Below are 24,961 nucleotides of genomic sequence, written 5' to 3' on the forward strand. Positions count from 1 at the left end.
AGGGGGTGTGGCTGGAGGGGAGATTGGGGAGAGGGGTGTGGGTGGAGGGGAGATTGAGGAGAGGGGGTGTGGGTGGAGGGGAAACTGAGGAGGGAGGTGTGGGTGGAGGGGAGAGGGGGAGATGGAGGGGAGATTGAGGAGATGGAGGGGAGATTGAGGAGAGGGGGTGTGGGTGAAGGGGAGATGGACGGGAGAGGGGGTGTGGGTGGAGGGGAGATTGGGGAGAGGGGGTGTGGGTGAAGGGGAGATGGACGGGAGATTGAGGAGAGGGGGAGATGGAGGGGAGAGAGGGTGTGGGTGGAGGGAAGAGGAGTGTGAGTGAAGGGGAGATGGACGGGAGAGGGCGAGAGGGGGTGTGGGTGGAGGGGAGAGGGGTGTGGGTGAAGGGGAGATGGAGGGGAGAGAAGAGGGGTGTGAGTGAAGGGGACATGGACGGGAGAGGGCGAGAGGGGGTGTGGGTGGAGGGGAGAGGGGTGTGGGTGAAGGGGAGATGGACGGGAGAGGGCGAGAGGGGGTGTGGGTGGAGGGGAGAGGGGGAGATTGAGGGGAGGGGGGAGTGTTGGGGCAGAGAGAGTCGGATGAGCGTGGGAAAGGGCGAGTTCCGGCTTTGTGATGGGAGAACGAATAGCATTTGTTACCCGTGGGGAAAGCGGGAACGGAGAGGCCGTGCTGGTGTGGTCTCGCCACTGGGACCAGTGGCCGGCGTGGCGTCACGGGAGGCGGGTTAAGGTCACTCCCACAGGACACAGCAGTGTGCGGGGGGAGCGGGTTTTATTTATCCCTTCACAGACAGTCCCGGAGATCAGACAACGTCCCTGGGCGAGCGCGAATCCAGCCAGTACAGCCCCAGGTTCCCGGCGACCAGCAGCCAACGCACACGGGCCAGTCGCAGCGCCGGCGGAATGTGCTCCGCCACTCGGGCGCCGTTCACCGCCAAGCGGAACCGGCCGCTGCCGCACAGGACCAGCATCTGCGGGAGGGAGCAGAGGGGGGAGAGCCGTCAGACCGGGAGGGGCGGGGAGGTTCCGAAACACCGGGGGAGGGCCGCACACAGACACCGGGGTCCCATTCCCACCTCACAGCGTTCAGTTCAAGACCACAAGACCTAATCAGGCCATTTGGCCCATCGAGTCTGCTCCGCCTTTCCATCACGGCCGGCTGATTTATAATCCATCTCAACCGCATGCCACGTCCTTACCAATCAACCAGTTTTGGGCCCCTTATCTCAGAAAAGGTTGGCTGGCATTGGAGAGGGTCCAGAGGCGGGTCCCGGGGAGGAGAGGGTTGACGTATGAGGAGTGTTTGGTGGCTCTGGACCCGTACTCACTGAGATGTGGGGGGGGGGGGGACCTCACTGAAACATCTCAAATATTGAAAGGCCCAGACAGAGTGGATGTTGAGAGGATGTTTCCCAGAATGGGGCAAGTCTAGGACCAGAGGGCACTGCCTCAGAAATAAGGGGCGTCAGAGATGAGGAGGAATTTAGTTCACCAGGGGGTGGTGACTCTGTGGTGTTTATCGCTGTAGGCTTCATTAGCCAATGGGTTGACCTGATGTTCCTGTACCTCTTGGGTCTAAACATAGAAAACCTAGGGCACAATACAGGCCCTTCGGCCCACAAAGTTGTGCCAAACATGTCCTTACCATAGAACTACCTAGGCTTACCCACAGCCCTCAATTTTTCTAAGCTCCATGTACCTGTCCAGGAGTCTCTTAAAAGACCCTATTGTATCCACCTCCACCACCGTCGCCAGCCCATTCCACGCACTCACCACTCCCTGCATAAAAATCTTACCCCTGACCTACTTCCAAGCACCTTAAAACTGTGCCCTCTCGTGCTAGCCATTTCAGCCCTGGGAAAAGGCCTCTGACTATCCACACGATCAATGCCTCTCATCATCTTATACACCTCGATCAGGTCACCTCTCATCCTCCGTCGCTCCATGGAGAAAAGGCCAAGTTCACTCAACCTATTCTCATAAGGCATGCTCCCCAATCCAGGCAGCATCCTTGTAAGTCTCCTCTGCACCCTTTCTATGGTTTCCATATCCTTCCCGTAGTGAGGTGACCAGAACTGAGCACAGTACTCCAAGTGGGGTCTGACCAGGGTCCTAAATAGCTGCAACATTACCTCTCGGCTCTTAAACTCAATCCCACGATTGATGAAGGCCAATACACTGTATGCCTTCTTAACCACAGAGTCAACCTGTGCAGCAGCTTTGAGTGTCCTATGGACTTTGACCCCAAGATCCCTCTGATCCTCCACACTGCCAAGAGTCTTACCATTAATAATATATTCTGCCATCATATTTGACCTACCAAAATGAACCACTTCACACTTACAACAGGAATTCTGCAGATGCTGGAAATTCAAGCAACACACATCAAAGTTGCTGGTGAACGCAGCAGGCCAAGCAGCATCTGTAGGAAGAGGTGCAGTCGACGTTTCAGGCTGAGACTCTTCGTCAGTCCTGACGAAGTTTGATGTGTGTCACTTCACACTTATCTGGGTTGAACTCCATCTGCCACTTCTCAGCCCAGTTTTGCATCCTATCAATGTCCCGCTGTAACCTCTGACAGCCCACCACACTATCCACAATACCCACAACCTTTGTGTCATCAACAAAGTCACAAAGAGTAGGGGTCCCAGAACAGATCCCTGAGGCACACCACTGGTCACCAACCTCCATGCAGAATATGACCCGTCTGCAACCATTCTTTGCCTTCTGTGGGCAAGCCAGTTCAGGATCCACAAAGCAATGTCCCCTTGGATCCCATGCCTCCTTACTTTCTCAATAAGCCTTGCATGTGGTACCTTATCAAATGCCTTGCTGAAATCCATATACACTACATCTACGGCTCTACCTCCATCAATGTGTTTTGTCACATCCTCAAAAAATTCAATCAGGCTCATAAGGCACGAGCTGCCTTTGACAAAGCCATGCTGACTATTCCTAATCATATTATGCCTCTCCAAATGTTCATAAATCCTGCCTCTCAGGATCTTTTCTATCAACTTACCAACACTGAAGTAAGACTCACTGGTCTATAATTTCCTGGGCTACCTCTACTCCCTTTCTTGAATAAGGGAACATCATCTGCAACCCTCCAATCCTCCAGAACCTCTCCCCTCCTCATTGATGATGCAAAGATCATCACCAGAGGCTCAGCAATCTCCTCCCTCACCTCCCACAGTAGCCTGGGGTACATCCCGTCTGGTCCCGGTGACTTATCCAACTTGATGCTTTCCGAAAGCTCCCGCACATCCTCTTCCTTAATATCCACATGTTCAAGCTTTTCAGTCCACTGTAAGTCATCCCTACAATCGCCAAGATCCTTTTCTGCGGTGAATACTGAAGCAAAGTATTCATTAAGTACCTCTGCTATCTCCTCCGGTTCCATACACACTTTTCCACTGTCACACTTGATTGGTCCTATTCTTTCATGTCTTATCCTCTTTCTCTTCTCATACTTGTAGAATGCCTTGGGGTTTTCCTTAATCCTGCCCGCCAAGGCCTTCTCATGGCCCGTTCTGACTCTCCTATTTTCATTTTTAAACTCCTTCCTGCTAGCCCTATAATCTTCTAGATCTCTATCATGACCTAGTCTTTTTTAACCTTTCATAAGCTTTTCTTTTCTTCTTGACTAGATTTTCAACCTTTGTACACCACGGTTCCTGTACCCTACCATCCTTTCCGTCTCATTGGAATGTACCTCTGCAGAACTCCACGCAAATATCCCCTGAACATTTGCCACATTTCTTCCGTACATTTCCCTGAGAACATCTGTTCCCAATTTATGCTTCCAAGTTCCTGCCTGATAGCCTCATATTTCCCCTTACTCCAATTAAATGCTTTCCTAACTTGTCTGTTCCTATCCCTCTCCAATGCTATGGTAAAGGAGATAGAATTGTGATCACTATCTCCAAAATGCTCCCCCACTGAGAGACCTGACACTGACCAGGTTCATTTCCCAATACCAGATCAAATACAGCCTCTCCTCTTGTAGGCTTATCTACATATTGTGTCAGAAAACCTTCCTGAACACACCTAACAAACTCCACCCCATCTAAACCCCTCGTAGGGAGATGCCAATCGATATTGAGGACATTAAGATCTCCCACCATGATAACCCTGTTATTATTACTCCTTTCCAGAATCTCTCTCCCTATCTGCTCCTCAATGTTCCTGTTACTATTGGGTGGTCTATAAAAAACACCCAGTAGAGTTATTGACCCCTTCCTGTTTCTAACTTCCACCCACAGAGACTCCGTAGACAATCCCTCCATGACTTCCTCCTTTTCTGCAGCCGTGACACTATCTCTGATCAACAGTGCCATGCCCCCACCTCTTTTGTCCCCCTCCCTGTCCTTTCTGAAACATCTAAAGCCTGGCACTCGAAGTAACCATTCCTGCCCATGAGCCATCCAAGTCTCTGTAATGGCCACAACATCATAGCTCCAAGTACTGATCCACGCTCTAAGCTCATCCGCTTTGTTCATGATACTCCTTGCATTAAAATAGACACATCTCAAACCATCGGTCTGAGCGCGTCCCTTCTCTATCACCTGCCTATCCTCCCTCTCGCACAGTCTACAAGCTTTCTCTATTTGTGAGCCAACCGCCTCTTCCCCAGTTTCTTCAGTTCAGTTCCCACCCTGCAGTAATTCTCGTTTAAACTCTCCCCAACTGCCTTAGCAAACCTCCCCGCCAGGATATTGGTCCCCCTTGGATTCAAGTGCAACCCGTCCTTTTTGTACAGGTCACACCTGCCCCAAAAGAGGTCCCAATGACCCAGAAACCTGAATCCCTGCCCCCTGCTCCAATCCCTCAGCCACGCATTTATCCTCCACCTCACTCTATTCCTACACTCATTGTCATGTGGCACAGGCAGTAATCCTGAAATTACTACCTTTGTGGTCCTGCTTCTCAACTTCCTTCCTAACTCCCTGTAGTCTGTTTTCAGGACCTCCTCCCTTTTCCTACCTATGTCGCTGGTACCAATATGTACCACGACCTCTGGCTGTTCACCTTCCCACTTCAGGATATCGTGGACACGATCAGAAACGTCCCGGACCCTGGCACCTGGGAGGCAAACTACCATCCGTGTTTCTTTCCTGCGTCCACAGAATCGCCTGTCTGACCCTCTAACTATAGCGTCCCCTCTCACTGCTGTTTCCTCTTCCTTTCCCTCCCCTTCTGAGCCACAGGGCCAGACTCTGTGCCAGAGGCACGGCCACTGTTGCCTCCCCCAGGTAGGCCATCTCCCCCAACAGTACCCAAACAGGAGTACTTATTGTTAAGGGGGACAGCCACAGGGGTACTCTCTAGTATCTGACACTTCCCCTTCCCTCTCCTGACTGTTACCCACTTATCCGTCTCCCCAGGCCCTGGTGTGACTACCTGCCTATAGCTCCTCCCTATCACCTCCTCGCTCTCCCTGACCAGACGAAGGTCATCGAGCTGCATCTCCAGTTCCCTAACTCGGTTCCTAAGGAGGTGCAGCTCGACGCACCTGGGGCAGACGTGGTTGTCGGGGAGGCTGGGAGTCTGACACCCGGTACAGAACACCGGCCTCACAGATTCCCATCCTTCACCAGAAAGCCTACCTCACCTCGACCCGTTATCGCCGAAGCCCCGTTGATTCAGAGCCCTCCTGCTCTGACTCCCTCCACTCTGTTGCCGGCTCTATAAAGTTGTCTTTTTGTTAAATTCTTCCCGCCGGTCTAACTCGCTGACGTCCACGCGGCTACGCGGTCGTGCCTCGATCAATGAGCCGTGCATTGAGGTGTTCAGGGGGTGGGGGGTGGTTAGAGTGGTAATGGGCTGAGAGGGGTGTGGGGAGCAGGATTAGGCCAGTGCCCAGATTGGGAGCCAACCCCCCCTGCTGGGGGGGGGGGGTCACCCATCACCTTGAAGACGATGGGAGAGACCCAAGGCAGATCGGCGGACTGATTCGTCGAGCACCTCCACTCCATCCGCCTCCTGAAAAGGTGCGATTTCCCCGCAGCCCGCCCATTTCGAATTGACTTCCCATTCCCATTCCGACATGCCTGTCCCCGGCCCCCTCCACAGCCACGCTGAGGTCAAACTCGGGTTGGAGGAGCGACACCTCACATTCCGTCTGGGGAGCCTCCAACCTGATGGCGTGAACCCAGATTTCTTGAACGTGGGGTAACTTGTCTCCCTCTTTCTCAGTTCCCCATTTCCCCATTCTGGTCCCCATCTCACCTGCCTCTTTGTCCTCCTCCTCTTTCTCCCATGGTCCACTTCCCTCTCCTATCGGCGGAGCAGACGCGACGGGCCAAATGGCCTACTTCTGCTCCTAAATCTTACGGTCGTATGGTCTATCAGATTCCTTCAGTAGCTGCTTGCCTCTTCCACCCATCGCCTCCCAGCTTCTCACTTCATCCCTCCACCCCCCCCCCCCCCGACCTTCTTATTCCGGCTTCTGTTCTTCACCCCCCCTACCCCCCCCCATACACTTTCTTCCCAGTCCTGAGCTCGAAACGTCAACTGTTTATTTATTTCCATACACGCTGCCCCCAGCCTCCCAGCCTTTCGTGTGCGTCGACCGTTACCTCAAAGTAGCGCCCTGGGTGGAGGGAGGGAGGGGGCCGCTCCTGCTCCTCGAAACTCCAGACGGGCCCTGACCGGGAGCCCAGCTCCATCACCCCCCGCCGGAGGTCGACCCTCACCCTGAGGGCGATGTCGCCGGGGTCGTCCTCCACCAGCGCGAGCTCGAACCTGGAACGGGAGGGGCGAGAGGTGGAGCCGATCTGTACCCGAGAGGGCGCCGTCGGCCGCGGGGGGGGGGGGACGTGGCGTCAGGGTTCACCCTGTGGGGGGAGACGCAGAGAGGTGGCGCTGAGCTGTGGGTGGGGGTCATGGGGAATGGGCAACGGGGGTGATAGCAGTGAGGGAGGGATACCGAGGGAGCGCAGGAGGTGCCGCCGCGCCTTCAGCCGTCACTCACTCCTGGGCGTCCGGGTGAAGCTGAGCCCGGAGGGTGATCACATGTCCCGGCAGCAGTCCACTCTCGATCCGGCTCCGCAGTGGGACATCCTGGCCACAGAGGGTGGGGGCGACAGTCAGTGCAGAGTCCCCGGAGGGCAAGGGATTCACCCTCCCACATTCTCCCCACCCCGCCCTTCTGTTGAACAACAGACACAGCAAGTTCACGTCCCACTCCTGTCACATTCTAACAGAATATCTCTTGATCTCAAGTTCATTGTCACTGAACTATATATAACGAGACAACGTTTCTCCAGACCAGGGTGCAGAGCACAGTAGTACACACACCACACGGTAACTTAGGAAAGTAAGAATTAAGTCTGCAAATGAATTACGCATAAATAAAGTGCATAAATTAGATATTGTAGGGTACAGATTAACTGGGACACTTTGAACGTGATGCGGCAGGGAGTTTAAAAGGCTAATGGCCTGAGGGAAGAAGCTGTTTCTCATCCTGGCCGTTCCTGTCTTTGTGCATCGGAGTCTCCTGCCTGACGGGAGAAAGTCAAGGAGGATGCTGGATGGACGGGTGGGATCCTTGATAATACCAAGGGCCCTGCGTACGCAGCGCTCCTGATAAACGTCCCCGATGGACGGTAGGGAGACCCCTATGATCCTCTCGGCCATTCTCACAGTCCTCTGTGGGGGCTGCCGGTCCGATGCTCGGCCAAGTGGAGCTGCAACTTGTCAGTGATGCTCCTGTAAAACGCAGTTGAGATGGTGGGGGTGGGAGGGGGGAGGGGGTTTGGCTCGCAATCTGGTCCTTCATTTACTGCCCGCGCTGCACTTTCTCCAAAGCTGCAACATTTTTTCTTCCCTGTATTCTGCTATACAGGTGCCGAGACAACCAAGCTCATGGCAAATGCCAACGGTGCCATCACAACAGACATCTCAGTCCACGGTCAGAAACTTGAGACAGTGCAGCAGTTTAAATACCTGGGGCCAATCATCCGTAATGAAGGATCAAGACCAGAAGTCCTGGCGAGAACCACACAGACAATGACTGCACTGTCCAAACTCAAGACAATATGGAGGGACAGCAACATCACCATGAGTACACGATCAGACTCCTGCCTGCATTGGCATTCTCCGTCTTCCTGTCCGCACGTGAGCCATGCACCCTCACAGCAGAGCTACAGGCATTGGAAACGAGATGCTATCGCAGCACCTTGGGCATCTCATACTTGGACCACGTCACAAACGAGAAGGTCCGCAAGACCATCCAGCACGACATTGGCCCCCATGAAGACCTTCTCACAATGGCGAAGAAAAGAAAGCTGAGATGGTGCGACCACGTAACGAGATCCAGTGGCCTTGCAAAGACCGTTCTGGGGAGGGGAACTGGGGAGGGGAAAAAGAAGGTGAGGTAGACAGAGGAAAAGATGGATGGACAACATTAAAGAATGGACAGGGAAAACATTGGCGGTGACACAGGCTCTGGCACACAACCGCGACAGGTGGAACAGACTGGTGCAAAGCTTGTCGTGACGGCTCCACCAGGAGTTAAGAACACAAGGAAGGAAGGAAGGAGACTGCTATTATTTTACACTAGATGAGAGATCTTACAGATTGGGGCCACGTGCAGAGCGAAACGTGCCGCCCTGCGTCGACGACCAGCGCAGTCCCAGGGTCGTGCTGGGGGCAGCCCGCAAGCTTTCGGCGGCAACGAGGCGCGCCCTTACCTAACCGACACTGACCGGTGCGTCTTCGGACTGTGGGAGGAAACCAGAGCACCCGAAGGAAACCCACGCGGTCACGGGCAGAACGTACAAGCTCCTTACAGACAGCATCGCGAATTGAACCCCGATCGCCGGGAATGTAAAGCATCACGCGAGCCGCTCAGCTGCTGTGGCCCCGACCACTTCAACGTACCGATGAACAGGACCATCTGTCCGGACGACAGACAAATGTTTCCCCCCCACTGTAAATCGGTACATGTGACAATAATGAACCAATTCCGATCACGTCTGTCCTTAATCCCCACACCACAGAACTCGCAAAGCACCGGAGGAACTCAGCAGGTCAGGCAGCATCTGTGGAGGGGAATAAACAGCCGGCGTTTCGGGCCGAGACCTTACACAACACTATAACAGCTCAGGGCGTTCCAGAGATCAGGGTTAAAGTCCAGCACTGTCCGCAAGGAGTTTTTATGTACGTCCTTCCTGTCAGAATGTGGCTTTCCTCTCACTGTCTGAAGATGTACGGGTTAGTAGATTAATTGTAAATTGTCCTGTGACTAAGCTAGGGTTAAGACCTTAAGAAATAGGAGCAAAATTTGGCCCATCAAATCTGCTCCACTATTTCATCATGGCTGATCCAATTTCCCTCCCAGTCCCAATCTCCTGCCTTCTCCCTGTATCCATTCATCCCCTGGCCAATCAATCTCTGCCTTAAATAGACCCGAAGACTTGGCCTCTCAGCGACCTGTGGTAACAAATTCCACAGGTTCCCCTACTCTCCGGCTAAAGGAACGGGGGCACTATGTTGTGGTTGCTCAAGTCACTGGTAAGGTCACACTGTGCACAGTTTTGGTCGCTGGTAAGGTCGCACTGTGTACAGTTTTGGTCATTGGGAAGGTCGCACTGTGTACAGTTTTGGTCACTGGTAAGGTCGCACTGTGCACAGTTTTGGTCGCTGGTAAGGTCGCACTGTGTACAGTTTTGGTCATTGGGAAGGTCGCACTGTCTACAGTTTTGGTCACTGGTAAGGTCGCACTGTGTACAGTTTTGGTCACTGGTAAGGTCGCACTGTCTAGTTTTGGTCATTGGGAAGGTCGCACTGTGTACAGTTTTGGTCACTGGTAAGGTCGCACTGTGTACAGTTTTGGTCACTGGTAAGGTTGCACTGTGCACAGTTTTGCTGACCCCGTTATAGGAAAAACGCGGTTAAACTGGAAGGAGCGAACACAGAGGATTCAGGAGGAGACGGGCTTCCCTCCAACTTCATCAACAACTGTGACAAACTTCCACAGATCTGTGGTGGAGAGAATATTGACTGTGTGCATCGCAGGCTGGTACGGAAACACCAATGCCCTTGAATGGAAAATCCAACAAAAGATAGTGGCTTCAGCCCAGTGTGGGATACGGAGATCGGGAACCGTGGACAGTGTCTCTCAGTGTGGGATACGGAGACTGGGAACTGGACAGTGACTCTCAGTGTGGGATACGGAGACTGGGAACTGGACAGTGACTCTCAGTGTGGGATACGGAGATCGGGAACCGTGGACAGTGACTCTCAGTGTGGGATACGGAGACTGGGAACTGGACAGTGACTCTCAGTGTGGGATACGGAGACCGGGAACCGTGGACAGTGACTCTCAGTGTGGGATACGGAGACTGGGAACTGGACAGTGACTCTCAGTGTGGGATACGGAGACTGGGAACCGTGCAAACGCTCCCTGTGCAGTCTAACAAGTCACTGGTAAAGCTGAATTGCTCCTTCATCAGCCAACGTCTCCCTCACCCCTCCCAATCATGAATATACACCATCTTCCCTCCACACTCCGTCCTGATGCCGGATCCTGAGCTGAAACCACTTCACACTTAGTGTCCAGGGGCTGAACTCTACTCACCAGAGTTGGATCCTTCAGTGAAAATGGCTAAAACAGGAAACAGAACAGAATTAATGTCACACAGGGAAGCACAAAAACACAGAATCTACCCGAGTCCCGGGAGTGTGATGGGACGGTGTGAAGGGAGCTTCACTCTGTGTCTGACCCCGGGAGTGTGTGATGGGACGGTGTGGAGGGAGCTTCACTCTGTGTCTGACCCCGGGAGTGTGTGATGGGACAGTGTGGTGGGAGATTCACTCTGTGTCTGACCCCGGGAGTGTGTGACATGGAGGGAGCTTCACTCTGTGTCTGACCCCGGGAGTGTGTGATGGGACAGTGCGGAGGGAGCTTCAGTCTGTGTCTGACCCCGGGAGTGTGTGATGGGACAGTGTGGTGGGAGATTCACTCTGTGTGTGACCCCGGGAGTGTGTGACATGGAGGGAGCTTCACTCTGTGTCTGACCCCGGAACTGTGTGATGGGACGGTGTGGAGGGAGCTTCACTCTGTGTGTGACCCCGGGAGTGTGTGATGGGACAGTGTAGAGGGAGCTTCACTCTGACTGACTCTGGGAGTGTGGGGTGCTATCAAAGTAAAGGTGAATTCTGGGTCGGGATTTACACTCCACACCCCCCCTCCCCCACCCACAGATCGTTGCCCTCTCGGATTCCGGACAGATTCACCGCTTGCAACGGATATCTGGTATGCAGAGGGTGGTACGGCTGTCGAAAGAGCAGAGAGAATCTGTTAAAGGTCGGCATTGTGGACAGGGCTGAACGACCTCCTCACCTGGGGTCATACAGGACATACACAGGCCATTCAGCCCAACTGGTCCATGTTGAACAAGGTTCCCACCTGAGCTCCCATTTGCCTACTTCTGGCCCTGTATCCCTCGAACCTTTCCTATCGACATATCTATCCGAGTACCTTTTAAAAATTGTTCATGTGCCTTTCTCTAGCAGCTCATTTCATACACTGACCACCCTACGAGTTAAAAAAGGTGCTCCTCAGGCAACTAAATACAACCAACAGCTTGCTTTACGAACTGCAGAACATCACCGCTTGTCAGCTTGTAGTCTCAATTGACTTCAGCACCTCTATTGTGAGTGGTGATTGCTCCTGCAAGTAAGGAACTCAAACGTACACAATTTATGTTTGGCTGGTTGGTCAATTGATAAGCCAACTCTGTATAAAAATAGTAGTTTTCTGTCCTGGCTTCAGAACAGTGCGGGTGACAGGGGCCACACAGTTCTCCTTGTGCACCAGTAACATAAAGTCTGCTTGAGGTGTCTGTGTCTGTGTCCTGGGACCAGTTAGTTTATTCTGTGACAAGGTCAAGCCACATTCGTGAAGAACGGGGAGGAATTTTTGATCTCTGGCTGTGTGCATAGAGACCTGAGATCTTAGGGCACAGAGCTCGGAAAAAGCGATACAGCGGACTTCTAACATCATAAACCAGCGAGTTGTTTGTTATGTCTCCCCTCTCACTGTGAAATGGAGACACCTCTTTCCCCTTTATTAGGGAGAGAGGGAGAGAGCCTGTGGTATAGAAACATAGAAACATAGAAAATAGGTGCAGGAGTAGGCCATTCGGCCCTTCGAGCCTGCACCGCCATTTATTATGATCATGGCTGATCATCCAACTCAGAACTCTGCACCAGCCTTCCCTCCATACCCCCTGATCCCCGTAGCCACAAGGGCCATATCTAACTCCCTCTTAAATATAGCCAATGAACTGGCCTCAACTGTTTCCTGTGGCAGAGAATTCCACAGATTCACCACTCTCTGTGTGAAGAAGTTTTTCCTAATCTCAGTCCTAAAAGGCTTCCCCCTTATCCTCAAACTGTGACCCCTCGTTCTGGACTTCCCCAACATCAGGAACAATCTTCCTGCATCTAGCCTGTCCAATCCCTTTAGGATTTTATACATTTCAATCAGATCCCCCCTCAATCTTCTAAATTCCAACGAGTACAAGCCCAGTTCATCCAGTCTTTCATCATATGAAAGTCCTGCCATCCCAGGAATCAATCTGGTGAACCTCCTTTGTACTCCCTCTATGGCAAGGATGTCTTTCCTCAGATTAGGGGACCAAAACTGCACACAATACTCCAGGTGTGGTCTCACCAAGGCCTTGTACAACTGCAGTAGTACCTCCCTGCTCCTGTACTCGAATCCTCTCGCTATAAATGCCAGCATACCATTCGCCTTTTTCACTGCCTGCTGTACCTGCATGCCCACTTTCAATGACTGGTGTACAATGGCACCCAGGTCTCGTTGCACCTCCCCTTTTCCTAATCGGCCACCATTCAGATAATAATCTGTTTTCCTATTTTTGCCACCAAAGTGGATAACTTCACATTTATCCACATTAAATTGCATCTGCCATGAATTTGCCCACTCACCCAACCTATCCAAGTCACCCTGCATCCCCTTAGCACCCTCCTCACAGCTAACTGTCGAATACCGGGTGAAAGGGCAAAGTCTTTGGAGTACTGCAAGTCTGTGTCTTTGTCGTTGCTTTTGCTGCACGCTTGAGTGCTCGGTGGTGGGAGCCAATGGGTGTTTTTTGTTGGTGGTGGTGGTGGGGGAGGGGGGATCATTGCTTGCTGCCGCTTACGCGCGGGAGGGAGGGAGGCTGGGGGGGGGGTGCTTTGTGGTTCCAACATTTAACTGTCATTCAATCTTTGGGGGCACTCCTCTGTTCTCGTGGATGATTGTGAAGAAAAAGCATTTCAGGATGTATATTGTATACATTTCTCTGGCATTAAATGTAGCTTGGAAACCACTTCCTCATCGGGGATTGGTGAAGGACCGGTGCGATTGGTCAGCACGGGTGCAGGGGGCCGAAGGGCCTGTTAGCCTGCTCCCCGGCCACATGGGAGCGCGGATTCTCAAACTCTCCCCCCACCCCCCACACCGCCGCCAGGCACTCACATCCTCGTTAATGAATCCGATGACCCTGACCGAGACGTGACCCGTGACCTTCAGGGTGTCCACGATCCGCCGCGGTTTCCTGTACCTGAACTCCAGCAGCCGGCTACCGTTGGCGACCACCTGGAAGGGGAAGGAAGGAGGGGAGGGAGGAGACGCGGGGTAGGCTGCAGTGTCCCTGCACCGGCAACGCGAGGTGGCGCGGTGACCCAAACCAGGCCTCTCATCATTGACGTGCGTCGCGAGGCCTGTCGCAGAGTTGAAAGGGTGGCCTCTGACGTCTCACTATAGGAAGGATGTGGAAGCTTTAGAGAGGGTGCAGAGGAGATTCACCAGGATGCTGCCTGGATTGGAGAGCATGTCTCATGAGGAGAGGTTGCATAAACTGATGCTTTTCTCTCTGGAGCGAAGGAGGATGAGAGGTGACTTGCCAGAGGTGTACAAGATGATAAGAGGCACAGGTCAAGTGGACAGCCAGAGACTTTTCCCAGGGCGGAAATTGCCACTACAAGGCGGAATAATTTTAAGATGATCAGAGAAAAGAATAGAGGGAGGATGTCAGAGGTAATTTTTTTTCTTTGTACACAGAGGTGGGTGTGAGGAACGCTCAGGCAGGGTGGTGGGAGAGGCAGACACACTCGGGACATTTAAGAGACTCTCAAATAGGCTCACAGATGGTGGAAAAATGGGGGGTTACGTGGGAGGGAAGTGTTAGATTGATCTTGGAGTGGGGTTAGGTGGCTAGCACAACATTGTGGGCCGAAGGGCCTGTACTGTTCTGAAGGACATATGATTACTTTAAGTTACAACAGAAATGAATAGTTCAAAAGAGAATAATGGGATAGAGTTGATGGACTGTTCTGAAATCTGATGGCGGAGGGGAAGAAGCTGTTCATGAATTGTTGAGCGTGGGCCCTGAGGCTTTGGTACCTCGTCCCTGGCAGTAGCAATGGGAAGAGGGCATGTCTCGGGTGGTGGGGACCCTTAATGATGGATGCCACGTCCCTGAGGCCAGACCTCTTGAAATTGTCCTCGAAGGGCATCCCAGTTTTAGAGTGCTAGTGACCCGGGTTCAATTCCCATCACTGCCTGTAAGGAGTTTGTATGTTCTGCCCGTGACCGCGTGGGTTTCCTCCCACAGTCTGAAGACGTTCGGGTCAGGGTTAGTGAGGTGGGGGCGTGCTGTGTTGGTGCCTCCCAGCCCATCCTCACACTGTGTTGGTCAGTGACACAAACGGTGCATCGCACTCTGTTTCGATGTACGTGACAAATAAGGCTAACGTTTTTCTTTGTGATGGGGAAGGTCACGTGACTCTGTATGCAGACCCCAGGACACGGACGCCGTTTTTTTTTTGGTCTCGAAAGCGCGGGCGCGTGTTGACGGGGACCGGGGTGGGGGGGGGTGGGGGGCCCCAATTCTTTTTACCAGAACGCTCTCCTCCTTGAAGTGGAAGACGAAGTGGAAGAGGCGGCCGTCCTGGAGGGCGAGGGGCCCGCCCTGCAGCCGCGGGCCCCACCGGCCATCCCACAGGGCCGCGCACAGGGCGCTGGACGAAGCCCCGAAGATGGCGGTGAAGTGGAAGGGCACGTCGGCGCGAGGCCGCACACTGCTGCCACACTGGAAATCCACGCGGAACCTGGGGGTGGGAGTTGTGGGGGGTGGGGGGAGAGAGAAGATCAGGCAGGGTTACAACAGGGCTGGAGGAGAAGGGCAGAACAGCTCACTCAACCCTCCCCTACACTCTACCTCAACTGAGAAGACCTTCCCCGCATTTGGCCCCCATGCTCACCCCACCATCGAGCACTACAGCACAGGGGCAGGCCACTCAGTGCATCGAGTGCATACTGAACCTGTTAGGACATCGAGGAAATACTAACTTCAGCAAACCAGTCTTCATACATGAACAGAAGGAATCAGAGCAGGAGTCGGCCATCCGGTCCATCGAGCCTGCCCTGCCATTCAATAAGATCATGGCTGATCTGTCTGTAAACTCAGCTCCATTTACCTGCTTTTTCCCCATAACCCTTAATTCCCCTACTATGTAAAAACCTAACCGTTTCTTAAATATATTTAGTGAAGAAGCCTCAACTGCTTCCCTGGGCAGAGAATTCCACAGATTCACCACTCTCTGGGAAAAACAGTTTCTCCTCATCTCCGTCCTAAACCTTCTCCCCTGAATCTTGAGGCAATGTCCCCTAGTTCTAGTCTCACCCACCAATGGAAACAACTTTCCTGCCTCTATCTTATCTATCCCTTTCAAAATTTTGTATGTTTCTATAAGATCCCCTCTCATTCTTCTGAATTCCAGCGAGTACAGTCCCAGGCGACTCAATCTCTCCTCATAGTCTAACCCCCTCATCTCTGGAATCAACCTGGTGAACCTCCTCTGCACTGCCTCCAAAGCCAGTATATCCTTCCTCAAGTAAGGAGACCAGAACTGCACACAGCACTCCAAGTGTGGCCTCACCAGTACCCTGTATAGTTGCAGCATGACCTCCCTGCTCTTGAATTCAATCCCTCTAGCAATGAAGGCCAACATTCTGTTTGCCTTCTTAACAACCCGTTGTATCTGCAAGCCAACTTTCTGCGATTCGTGCACAAACACTCCCAAGTCCCTCTGCACAACAGCATGCTGCAATCTTTCACCATTTAAATAATAATCTGCTCTTCTATTATTCCTTCCAAAGTGGATTATCTCACATTTACCAACATTGTACTCCATCTGCCAGACCTTGGCCCACTCACTTAACCTATCTATATCCCTCTGCAGACTCTCTACATCCTCTGTACAATTTGCTTTTCCACTCAGTTTAGTGTCATCAGCAAATTTTGCTACGTTACACTCAGTACCCTCTTCCAAATCATAAATGTAAATGGCAAACAGCTGCAGGCCCAGCACCGAACCCTGCGGCACCCCACTCACCGCTGACTGCCAACCGGAGAAACACCCATTTATACCAACTCTCTGCCTTCTATTGGTTAACCAATCCACTAACCATGCCAATACACTTCCTCCGACTCCATGCATCCGTATCTTATTTATAAGTCTCTTGTGCGGCACCTTATCGAACGCCTTCTGGAAATCCAAGAATAGAACATCCACCTGTTCCCCTCTGTCCACTGCACTCATTATGTCCTCAAAGAACTCCAGTAGTTTTGTCAAACAGGACCTGCCCTTGCTGAATCCATGCTGCGTCTGTCTAATGGAACCATTCCTTTCTAAATGTTTTGCTATTTCTTCCTTAATGACAGCTTCAAGCATTTTCCCAACTACAGATGTAAGCTAACTGGCCTATAGTTGCCCGTCTTTTGCCTACATCCTTTTTTAAAAAATGGAGTGATATTTGCTGTCTCCCAATCTGCCGGGACCTGCCCAGAGTCTAGAGAGTTTTGATAAATGATTACCTACATGGAGGGTAGATTAAATTTAAAAAGCAGTCTCGTTTCCTGTAACCATGGAAAACAGATCATTGAAAAGCAGAAAGTGCTGATTAACGTTCATTTTGTGTGTCTGGAGTGTGGGTGTGAAGAAGGTGGTATGTGAAACTGTATGTAATCCAAAGGAAGCATTGTAGATGCATTGTAACTGGAGGATTATCCAGCTGTTACCCATTTTCTTTAGCGTATAAAAACATCATGTAATATTGGGGGGAGCAGGACTCTACCTCCAGGAGTGTCTCATTTTGTTGAATAAAACACTTCCATCTCCACTAACTTCAGTGTCTCCCTGGTGACCTTGTTCAAGCCACAGCAGACCAACACCCGGACCATAGCCCTCCCATCCTAACTTGCCTCAGGACAGCAAGCACCTCTCTTCTGTAATATCGATAATCGCCTTAGTTCTGTCGACTCTGTAGCCAACTCCTGAGTAAACACAGATGCAAACAATCTGATCACTTTGCCAGGTTGGTTAGCACAGCTGAAATGGGCCAAAGGGCCTGTTTCTAAAGCATGACTCGCCCACTCCCTCTTGAATTTCAATAATAGGTCTTTCTTTGCCGGAATGGGAATCGCTTAATTACGTCCTGACGAGCTGCATCTCCATCTGGTCTGGGAGCAGCCGAGCATCGGACTGGAAGTCCCTACAAAGGACTGTGAGAACGGCTGAGAGGATCACAGGGGTCTCCCTACCATCCATCAGGGTCATTTATCAGGAGCACTGCGTACGCAGGGACGTTAGTATTATCAGGGATCCCACCCATCCATCCAGCATCCTCTTTGACTTTCTACCATCAGGCAGGAGACTCTGATGCGTAAAGACAAGAACGGTCAGGATGGGAAACAGTTTCTTCCCTCAAGCCATTAGGCTTCTGAACTCCCTGCCGCATCGCATTCGAAGTTAATTCACTGGTTAACCTGTTCCGTACCTGACAATATTTAACTTGGGCACTTCAGTTTGTTATTTATGTGTGAGTCATCTGTAGATTTAACTCTTACTTTCCCAAAGTTATCGTGTATTATGTGTCCTACTGTGTTTTACGCCCTGGTCCGGAGAAACGTCATCCCATTTGACGCGTATAGAGTTAAACGGGAACAAACTTGACTTGACTCGATTATTGTTACATGTACTGAGTTACAGTGAAAAGCTTGTCCTGCCCACTGTTCACACAGAATCAGATCATTACCCAGTGCCTGGAGGGAGATTCAGGCCGAGGGGAGATCTGATCGAGATCTATAAGACAATGAGAGGCATAGGGAGAGTGGACAGGGCGTATCTGTTTCCCAGGGTTGAAATGTCTAACACCAGGGAGCATGCATTGAAGGTGAGGGGGGTAGGTTCAAAGAGGATGTGAGGGGTAAAGTTTTTTACTCAGAGAGTGGTGGGTGCCTGGTGTGGTGGTAGAGGAAAATACATTAGAGGCTTTGAAGAGACATTTGGATAGGCACATGGTTGTGAGGAAGATGGTGTAGGTAGGAGGGATTCTCCAACTTCTGGTAATTCCCTCCCCCTATCCCTATTTCACTCTGCCCCCTCCCCCAGCTGCCTATCACCTCCCTCTTGGTTCCGCCTCCTTCTACTACCCATTGTGTTTTCCCCTATTCTTTCTTCACCTTTCCTGCCTATCACCTCCCTGCTTCCTCTCCCCTGCCCCTTTATCTTTCCCCTTACTGGTTTTTCATCTGGAACCTACCAGCATTCTCCTTCCACCCTTCCACCTTCTTTATAGGGCCTCTGCCCCTTCCCTCTTCAGTCCTGACGAAGGGTTCCGGCCCGAAACGTCGACTGATCGTTTCCACGGATGCCGCCCGACCTGCTGAATTCCTCCAGCATGTTGTGAGTGTTGCTTTGACCCCAGCATCTGCAGAGTATTTTGTGTTGAGGAGGGATTAGTGTTTGGGTGTTTTTTGATATGATTTTTAGCCGGGTCAGCACAACACTGTGGGCTGAATGGCCTGTTTCTGTGCTGTACTCTTCTATGTTTTAATAACAGAATGCAGAATAAAGTGCAACAGTTACAGAGGAAGTGAGTGCAGGTAAACCATAAGGTACAAGATGATAACGAGGTAGATTACAAGGTTAAGAGTCCATCTCATTGTATCAGGGAACCTTCAGGTTGAGGTGAGTTTGAGCACCTCCCCCACACCCCCACCCAGTCGGCCGGTCTGCAAGAATATTGACAATATTAAACCGCGGAGCAAAAAAGGTTGGGACCCCTGGTGTAAAGAGCGGGAAGTTGATCGGTGAAGGACTGGAGAAGGGAGAGTCTGATAGGAGAGGACAGAGGGCCATGGAAGAAAGAAAAGGGGGAAGAGGGAGGCGAAAGGTAGGCAAGAAGATAAGGAGAGGTGGGGGGGAAGGGGATGGGCTCCCCTCTACTGATTCTTGGCCTCCTCTACTGTCGCGATGAGGCCACACTCAGGTTGGATTAACAACATCTTATACTCCGCCTGGGTAGCCTCCAACCTGATGGCGTGAGCATCGATTCCTCGAACTTCTGGTAATGTCCCCCACACCTCTCTCACCTCATCTCCATTGCCTCCACCTGGTGCTCCTCTCCCCTTTTCTTTCTTCCATGGCCTTCTGTCCTCCTCTGTCAGACTCCCCCTTGTCCAGCCCTGTATATCTTTCACCAATCAACTTCCCGGTTCCTTACTTCAACACCCACCTCCCAGCCTGGTTTCACCTGCCACCTTGTGTTTCTCCCTTCCCTCATCTTTTTCTTTTTCCCCTCCAGTCCTGCTGAAGGATCTCAGCCCGAAACATCGACGGTACTTTTTTTCCCCAGAAAGGCTGCCTGGCCTGCTGGGTTTCGCCAGCATTTTGTGTGTGTGTGTGTTTCTCCCCTCATTCTCTCTGTTTTCCACCATGAACACGTTTAACAGAACTTGCTTATGACACAAGGACAGCCTGGGCTTCTCCCGACAGCTCTGTACTGGAACAAACATCATCAACAGAGCAGAAGCTTTGTAAAACGGCATTGGTAAGGCTGTATAGAAACATAGAAACATAGAAAATAGGTGCAGGAGTAGGCCATTCGGCCCTTCAAGCCTGCACCGCCATTTATTATGATCATGGCTGATCATCCAACTCAGAACCCCGCCCCAGCCTTCCCTCCATACCCCCTGATCCCTGTAGCCACAAGGGCCATATCTAACTCCCTCTTAAATATAGCCAATGAACTGGCCTCAACTGTTTCCTGTGGCAGAGAATTCCACAGATTCACCACTCTCTGTGTGAAGAAGTTTTTCCTAATCTCAGTCCTAAAAGGCTTCCCCTTTATCCTCAAACTGTGACCCCTCGTTCTGGACTTCCCCAACATCGGGAACAATCTTCCTGCATCTAGCCTGTCCAATCCCTTTAGGATTTTATACATTTCAATCAGATCCCCCCTCAATCTTCTAAATTCCAACGAGTACAAGCCCAGTTCATCCAGTCTTTCTTCATATGAAAGTCCTGCCATCCCAGGAATCAATCTGGTGAACCTTCTTTGTACTCCCTCTATGGCAAGGATGTCTTTCCTCAGATTAGGGGACCAAAACTGCACACAATACTCCAGGTGTGGTCTCACCAAGGCCTGTACAACTGTAGTAGTACTTCCCTGCTCCTGTACTCGAATCCTCTTGCTATAAATGCCAGCATACCATTCGCCTTTTTCACCGCCTTCTGTACCTGCATGCCCACTTTCAATGACTGGTGTATAATGACACCCAGGTCTCGTTGCACCTTCCCTTTTCCTAATCGGCCACCATTCAGATAATAATCTGTTTTCCTATTTTTGCCACCAAAGTGGATAACTTCACATTTATCCACATTAAATTGCATCTGCCATGAATTTGCCCACTCACCCAACCTATCCAAGTCACTCTGCATCCTCTTAGCATCCTCCTCACAGCTAACACTGCCGCCCAGCTTCGTGTCATCCGCAAACTTGGAGATGCTGCATTTAATTCCCTCATCCAAGTCATTAATATATATTGTAAACAACTGGGGTCCCAGCACTGGGCCTTGCGGTACCCCACTAGTCACCGCCTGCCATTCTGAAAAGGTCCCGTTTATTCCCACTCTTTGCTTCCTGTCTGCTAACCAATTCTCCATCCACATCAATACCTTACCCCCAATACCGTGTGCTTTAAGTTTGCACACTAATCTCCTTTGTGGGACCTTGTCAAAAGCCTTTTGAAAATCCAAATATACCACATCCACTGGTTCTCCCCTATCCACTCTACTGGTTACATCCTCAAAAAATTCTATGAGATTCGTCAGACATGATTTTCCTTTCACAAATTCATGCTGACTTTGTCCGATGATTTCACCACTTTCCAAATGTGCTGTTATCACATCTTTGATAACTGACTCCAGCAGTTTCCCCACCACCGACGTTAGGCTAACCGGTCTATAATTCCCCGGTTTCTCTCTCTCTCCTTTTTTAAAAAGTGAGGTTACATTAGCCACCCTCCAATCCTCAGGAACTAGTCCAGAATCTAACGAGTTTTGAAAAATTATCACTAATGCATCCACTATTTCTTGGGCTACTTCCTTAAGCACTCTAGGATGCAGATCATCTGGCCCTGGGGATTTATCTGCCTTCAATCCCTTCAATTTACCTAACACCACTTCCCTACTAACATGTATTTCGCTCAGTTCCTCCATCTCACTGGACCCTCTGTCCCCTACTATTTCTGGAAGATTATTTATGTCCTCCTCAGTGAACACAGAACCAAAGTAATTATTCAATTGGACTGCCATGTCCTTGCTCCCCATAATCAATTCACCTGTTTCTGTCTGTAGGGGACCGACATTTGTCTTTACCAGTCTTTTCCTTTTTACATATCTATAAAAGCTTTTACAGTCAGTTTTTATGTTCCCTGCCAGTTTTCTCTCATAATCTTTTTTCCCCTTCCTAATTAAGCCCTTTGTCCTCCTCTGCTGAACTCTGAATTTCTCCCAGTCCTCAGGTGAGCCACTTTCTCTGGCTAATTTGTATGCTTCTTCTTTGGAATTGATACTATCCCTAATTTCTCTTGTCAGCCACGGGTGCACTACCTTCCTTGATTTATTCTTTTGCCAAACTGGGATGAACAATTGTTGTAGTTCATCCATGCAACCTTTAAATGTTTGCCATTGCATATCCACCGTCAATCCTTTAAGTGTCATTTGCCAGTCTATCTGAGCTAATTCACGTCTCATACCTAGAGCACTGTAAGCAGTTCTGGGACCTTTGCCTGAGGAGGGATGTACTGGCATTGGAGATTTATGAGAATGATCCTGGGAGTGAAAGGGTTAACCTATGAGGAGAGTTTGACAGTTCTGGGCCTGTACTCGCTGGAGCTTAGAAGAATGAAGAGGGATCTCATTGAAACCTACTGAGTATCGAAGGGCTTAGAGAGAGTGGATGTGGAGAGGATGTTTCCTACAGTGGGGGAGTCTAGGGCCAGAGGACACAGATAGAGTGGATGTGGAGAGGATGTTTCCTATAGTGGGGGAGCCTAGGACCAGAGGACACAGATAGAGTGGACGTGGAGGGGATGTTTCCTATAGTGGGGGAGTCTAGGACCAGAGGACACAGATAGAGTGGATGTGGAAAGGATGTTTCCTATAGTGGGGGAGTCTAGGACCAGAGGACACAGATAGAGTGGACGTGGAGGGGATGTTTCCTATAGTGGGGGAGTCTAGGACCAGAGGACACAGATAGAGTGGATGTGGAAAGGATGTTTCCTATAGTGGGGGAGTCTAGGACCAGAGGACACAGATAGAGTGGACGTGGAGAGGATGTTTCCTATAGTGGGGGAGTCTAGGACCAGAGGACACAGATAGAGTGGATGTGGAGAAGATGTTTCCTATAGTGGGGGAGTCTAGGACCAGAGGACACAGATAGAGTGGACGTGGAGGGGATGTTTCCTATAGTGGGGGAGTCTAGGACCAGAGGACACAGATAGAGTGGACGTGGAGGGGATGTTTCCTATAGTGGGGGAGTCTCGGACCAGAGGACACAGTCTCAGAGTAGAGGGACATCCCTTTAGTATAGAGATGAGGATGAATTTCTTTAGCCAGAGGGTGGAGAATCTGTGGAATTTATATTGCTGTGGAAGCCAAATCCCTGGGTATATTGAAACTGGAGACTGATATCGCCAGGGCATCAAAGGTTATGGGGAGAGCCGTGTAGCAGAACTGATGGGCTGAATGGCCTAATTCTGCTCCCAAGTCTGAGGCAAAAGTTTTCACAATCTTAGCATAAAAATAACAAACCAGCTTCTAATTACACCTCCCACCTTTCCCGACAACCCTTCTCACCCCCGCCATGTCCAGCCCTGACGGTTTAACCATCTCAATCCCACAACCCATCGTCCTGTACCTCCTGCAGCTTCTGGGCACCGTGCCCTCGATGCAGACCATCCTACCCCGGCTCAGGCCTCCGAACACGGTGGTGATGTAGGGCAGAACCTGTGGACCACAGCCAGCGTCAGGGTGGGGAGGTGGTGGACAGTGCAGAGGAATTTCCCAGGAAACCACTTTACCCTCCATCTCCCGTACTATCCACCTTCCCCTACCATCCCTCCCCCCTCAGCTACCCTCCACCTTTCCCTACCACTACGTTCCCCACTCTCCCCTACCTTTCCTCCTCCCTCATCCACCCTCCACCAGTCCCCTACCTTCCCTCCACCTGACCCTACTTTCCCTCTCCTACACCTGTCCCCTACCTTCACTCCTTCCTTTTCTACCCTCCACTACCCTCTATGATCCCTATCTTCCCTCCTTCTCTCCTCCACTATCCCCTACTTTCCCTCATCCACCCTCCCCTCCCCTACATACCCTTCTCCACCCTCCATCTGACCCACATCTTCCCCTTCCCTCCTCCACTACCTCACTCTCGCCTACTACCCCACCTTTTCTCTCCACCTGTCCCCTACCTTCCTTCCTCCCCTACCCTCCACCTGTCCCGTACCTTCCCTCCCCCCTCCCCTACACTCCACCTGTCCCCTACCTTCCCTCTACGCTCCCCAACCCTCCACCCTCCGCATCTTACCTCCTCCTTCCTCCAACCTCTCCTCTTCTTCTTCCCTGCACCCTCCCCTACCTTCCCCCTCCTCTTCCCTGCACCCTCCCCTACCCTATCTGCCCTCCTCCTACTCTCCATTCCATACCCCTCCCCTATTCTCCCTCACTTTTTTCCTCCCCCCCCCAGTCTCAAAGAGCCCTCCTCACCGGGTAAAACACGGGCGGCTGCAGTAGGGTGCTGGGAGGGGCCGCCATTACCAGGGGTGGGAAGGAGGGAGAAAGACATTCTCGGCCCCTTTAAACCCTTTAACCCCACCCCTCGCCTCTGACCCCGCCCCCTGAACACCGCCGGAAGTGACGTCCTCTCGGGTGGGTCACACCGTTCGGACCCGTTGCCATTGGCCCCAGCAACAGGCCCTTCGGCCCGTCGTGGCCGTGCTGACCTCCAGTCTACACCGAACCCATTCTGTCAGCGTGAAGTGCTCGTGTGTGGGGTCCCTGTGGAGTCTGGTGGAGTTAGCGTCGCTGTGTCCACCGGGCTAAAGTATTAGTGTTTAAAGAGCCGTCGGGACTTTTGGGTTTAATCCCGGTTCTAATGCCAGGAATGTGGCTCTCCTTGCCGGGCCGGGGCCTTTGGGATCAGAGTTGGCCTTTGAAGCCTGGGAATCCCTCAAAAACCTTGAGGAACCCACAAAACCCCGACCGAAATTGTCCACCATCCCCACAGACACACGGTGTTATCCGCGGAGAGACCGAGCCACAAACATCCTCCACCCTCCGCCCCCTTCCATCGTTCACCCCTCCTTCCACCCTCCCTCTCTACACCCCTCCCTACTTCCATCCTCCTTTTCACCGTTTCTCCCTCCTTTACTCTCTCCTTCCACCTCCCTACCTCTTTTCACCTTCCCTCCATACTGCACTCCATCCCTCCAACCCTCATGTCCCACCCTCCCCATCTTACCCCACTCTCTACTTTCCCCCAATCTCCACTACACTCCCTTCCACCAACCCTCTCTATCTCCCCCACTCTC

The 24,961-nt window shown here is 51.6% G+C and overlaps 1 protein-coding gene across 5 annotated transcripts; it reads right to left on the reverse strand.

The window, feature by feature from the left end:
- Positions 1-761: 761 nt before the first annotated feature.
- On the reverse strand, positions 762-24,238 carry LOC134339602 (galectin-12-like). 5 transcript variants are annotated; one of them, XM_063036254.1, is made up of 9 exons: positions 24,138-24,238; positions 23,287-23,375; positions 14,918-15,128; positions 13,495-13,614; positions 11,244-11,282; positions 10,585-10,611; positions 6,976-7,064; positions 6,581-6,746; positions 762-970 (listed from the first exon to the last, which is right to left on the reverse strand). In XM_063036254.1, exons 1-9 carry the CDS (start codon positions 24,183-24,185, stop codon positions 803-805), a joined length of 957 nt encoding a protein of 318 aa, XP_062892324.1. In that variant the 5' UTR covers positions 24,186-24,238; the 3' UTR covers positions 762-802. The 5 variants fall into 5 exon arrangements, with proteins under 5 accessions (XP_062892324.1, XP_062892325.1, XP_062892328.1 ...); XM_063036256.1 differs by having other exon boundaries at positions 833-970; positions 6,976-7,152; XM_063036255.1 differs by lacking the exon at positions 11,244-11,282.
- Between the last annotated feature and the right edge of the window lie 723 nt (positions 24,239-24,961).

Source organism: Mobula hypostoma, chromosome 30 (assembly GCF_963921235.1).
Source record: "Mobula hypostoma chromosome 30, sMobHyp1.1, whole genome shotgun sequence".
NCBI classification, from domain to species: Eukaryota; Metazoa; Chordata; class Chondrichthyes; order Myliobatiformes; family Myliobatidae; genus Mobula; species Mobula hypostoma.

What these genes read in the sequence shown, in the direction of transcription:
- LOC134339602 (XM_063036254.1), bottom strand. Translation starts at nt 24,185, where the DNA reads ATGGCGGCCCCTCCCAGCACCCTACTGCAGCCGCCCGTGTTTTACCCG. An exon ending in AGCCGCCCGTGTTTTACCCG is followed by an intron (nt 23,376 to 24,137) that starts GTGAGGAGGGCT and finishes TGTGGTCCACAG; the next exon opens with GTTCTGCCCTACATCACCAC. An exon ending in ACCCAGGGCGCTACTTTGAG is followed by an intron (nt 971 to 6,580) that starts GTAACGGTCGAC and finishes TCCCTCCCGCAG; the next exon opens with ATGCTGGTCCTGTGCGGCAG.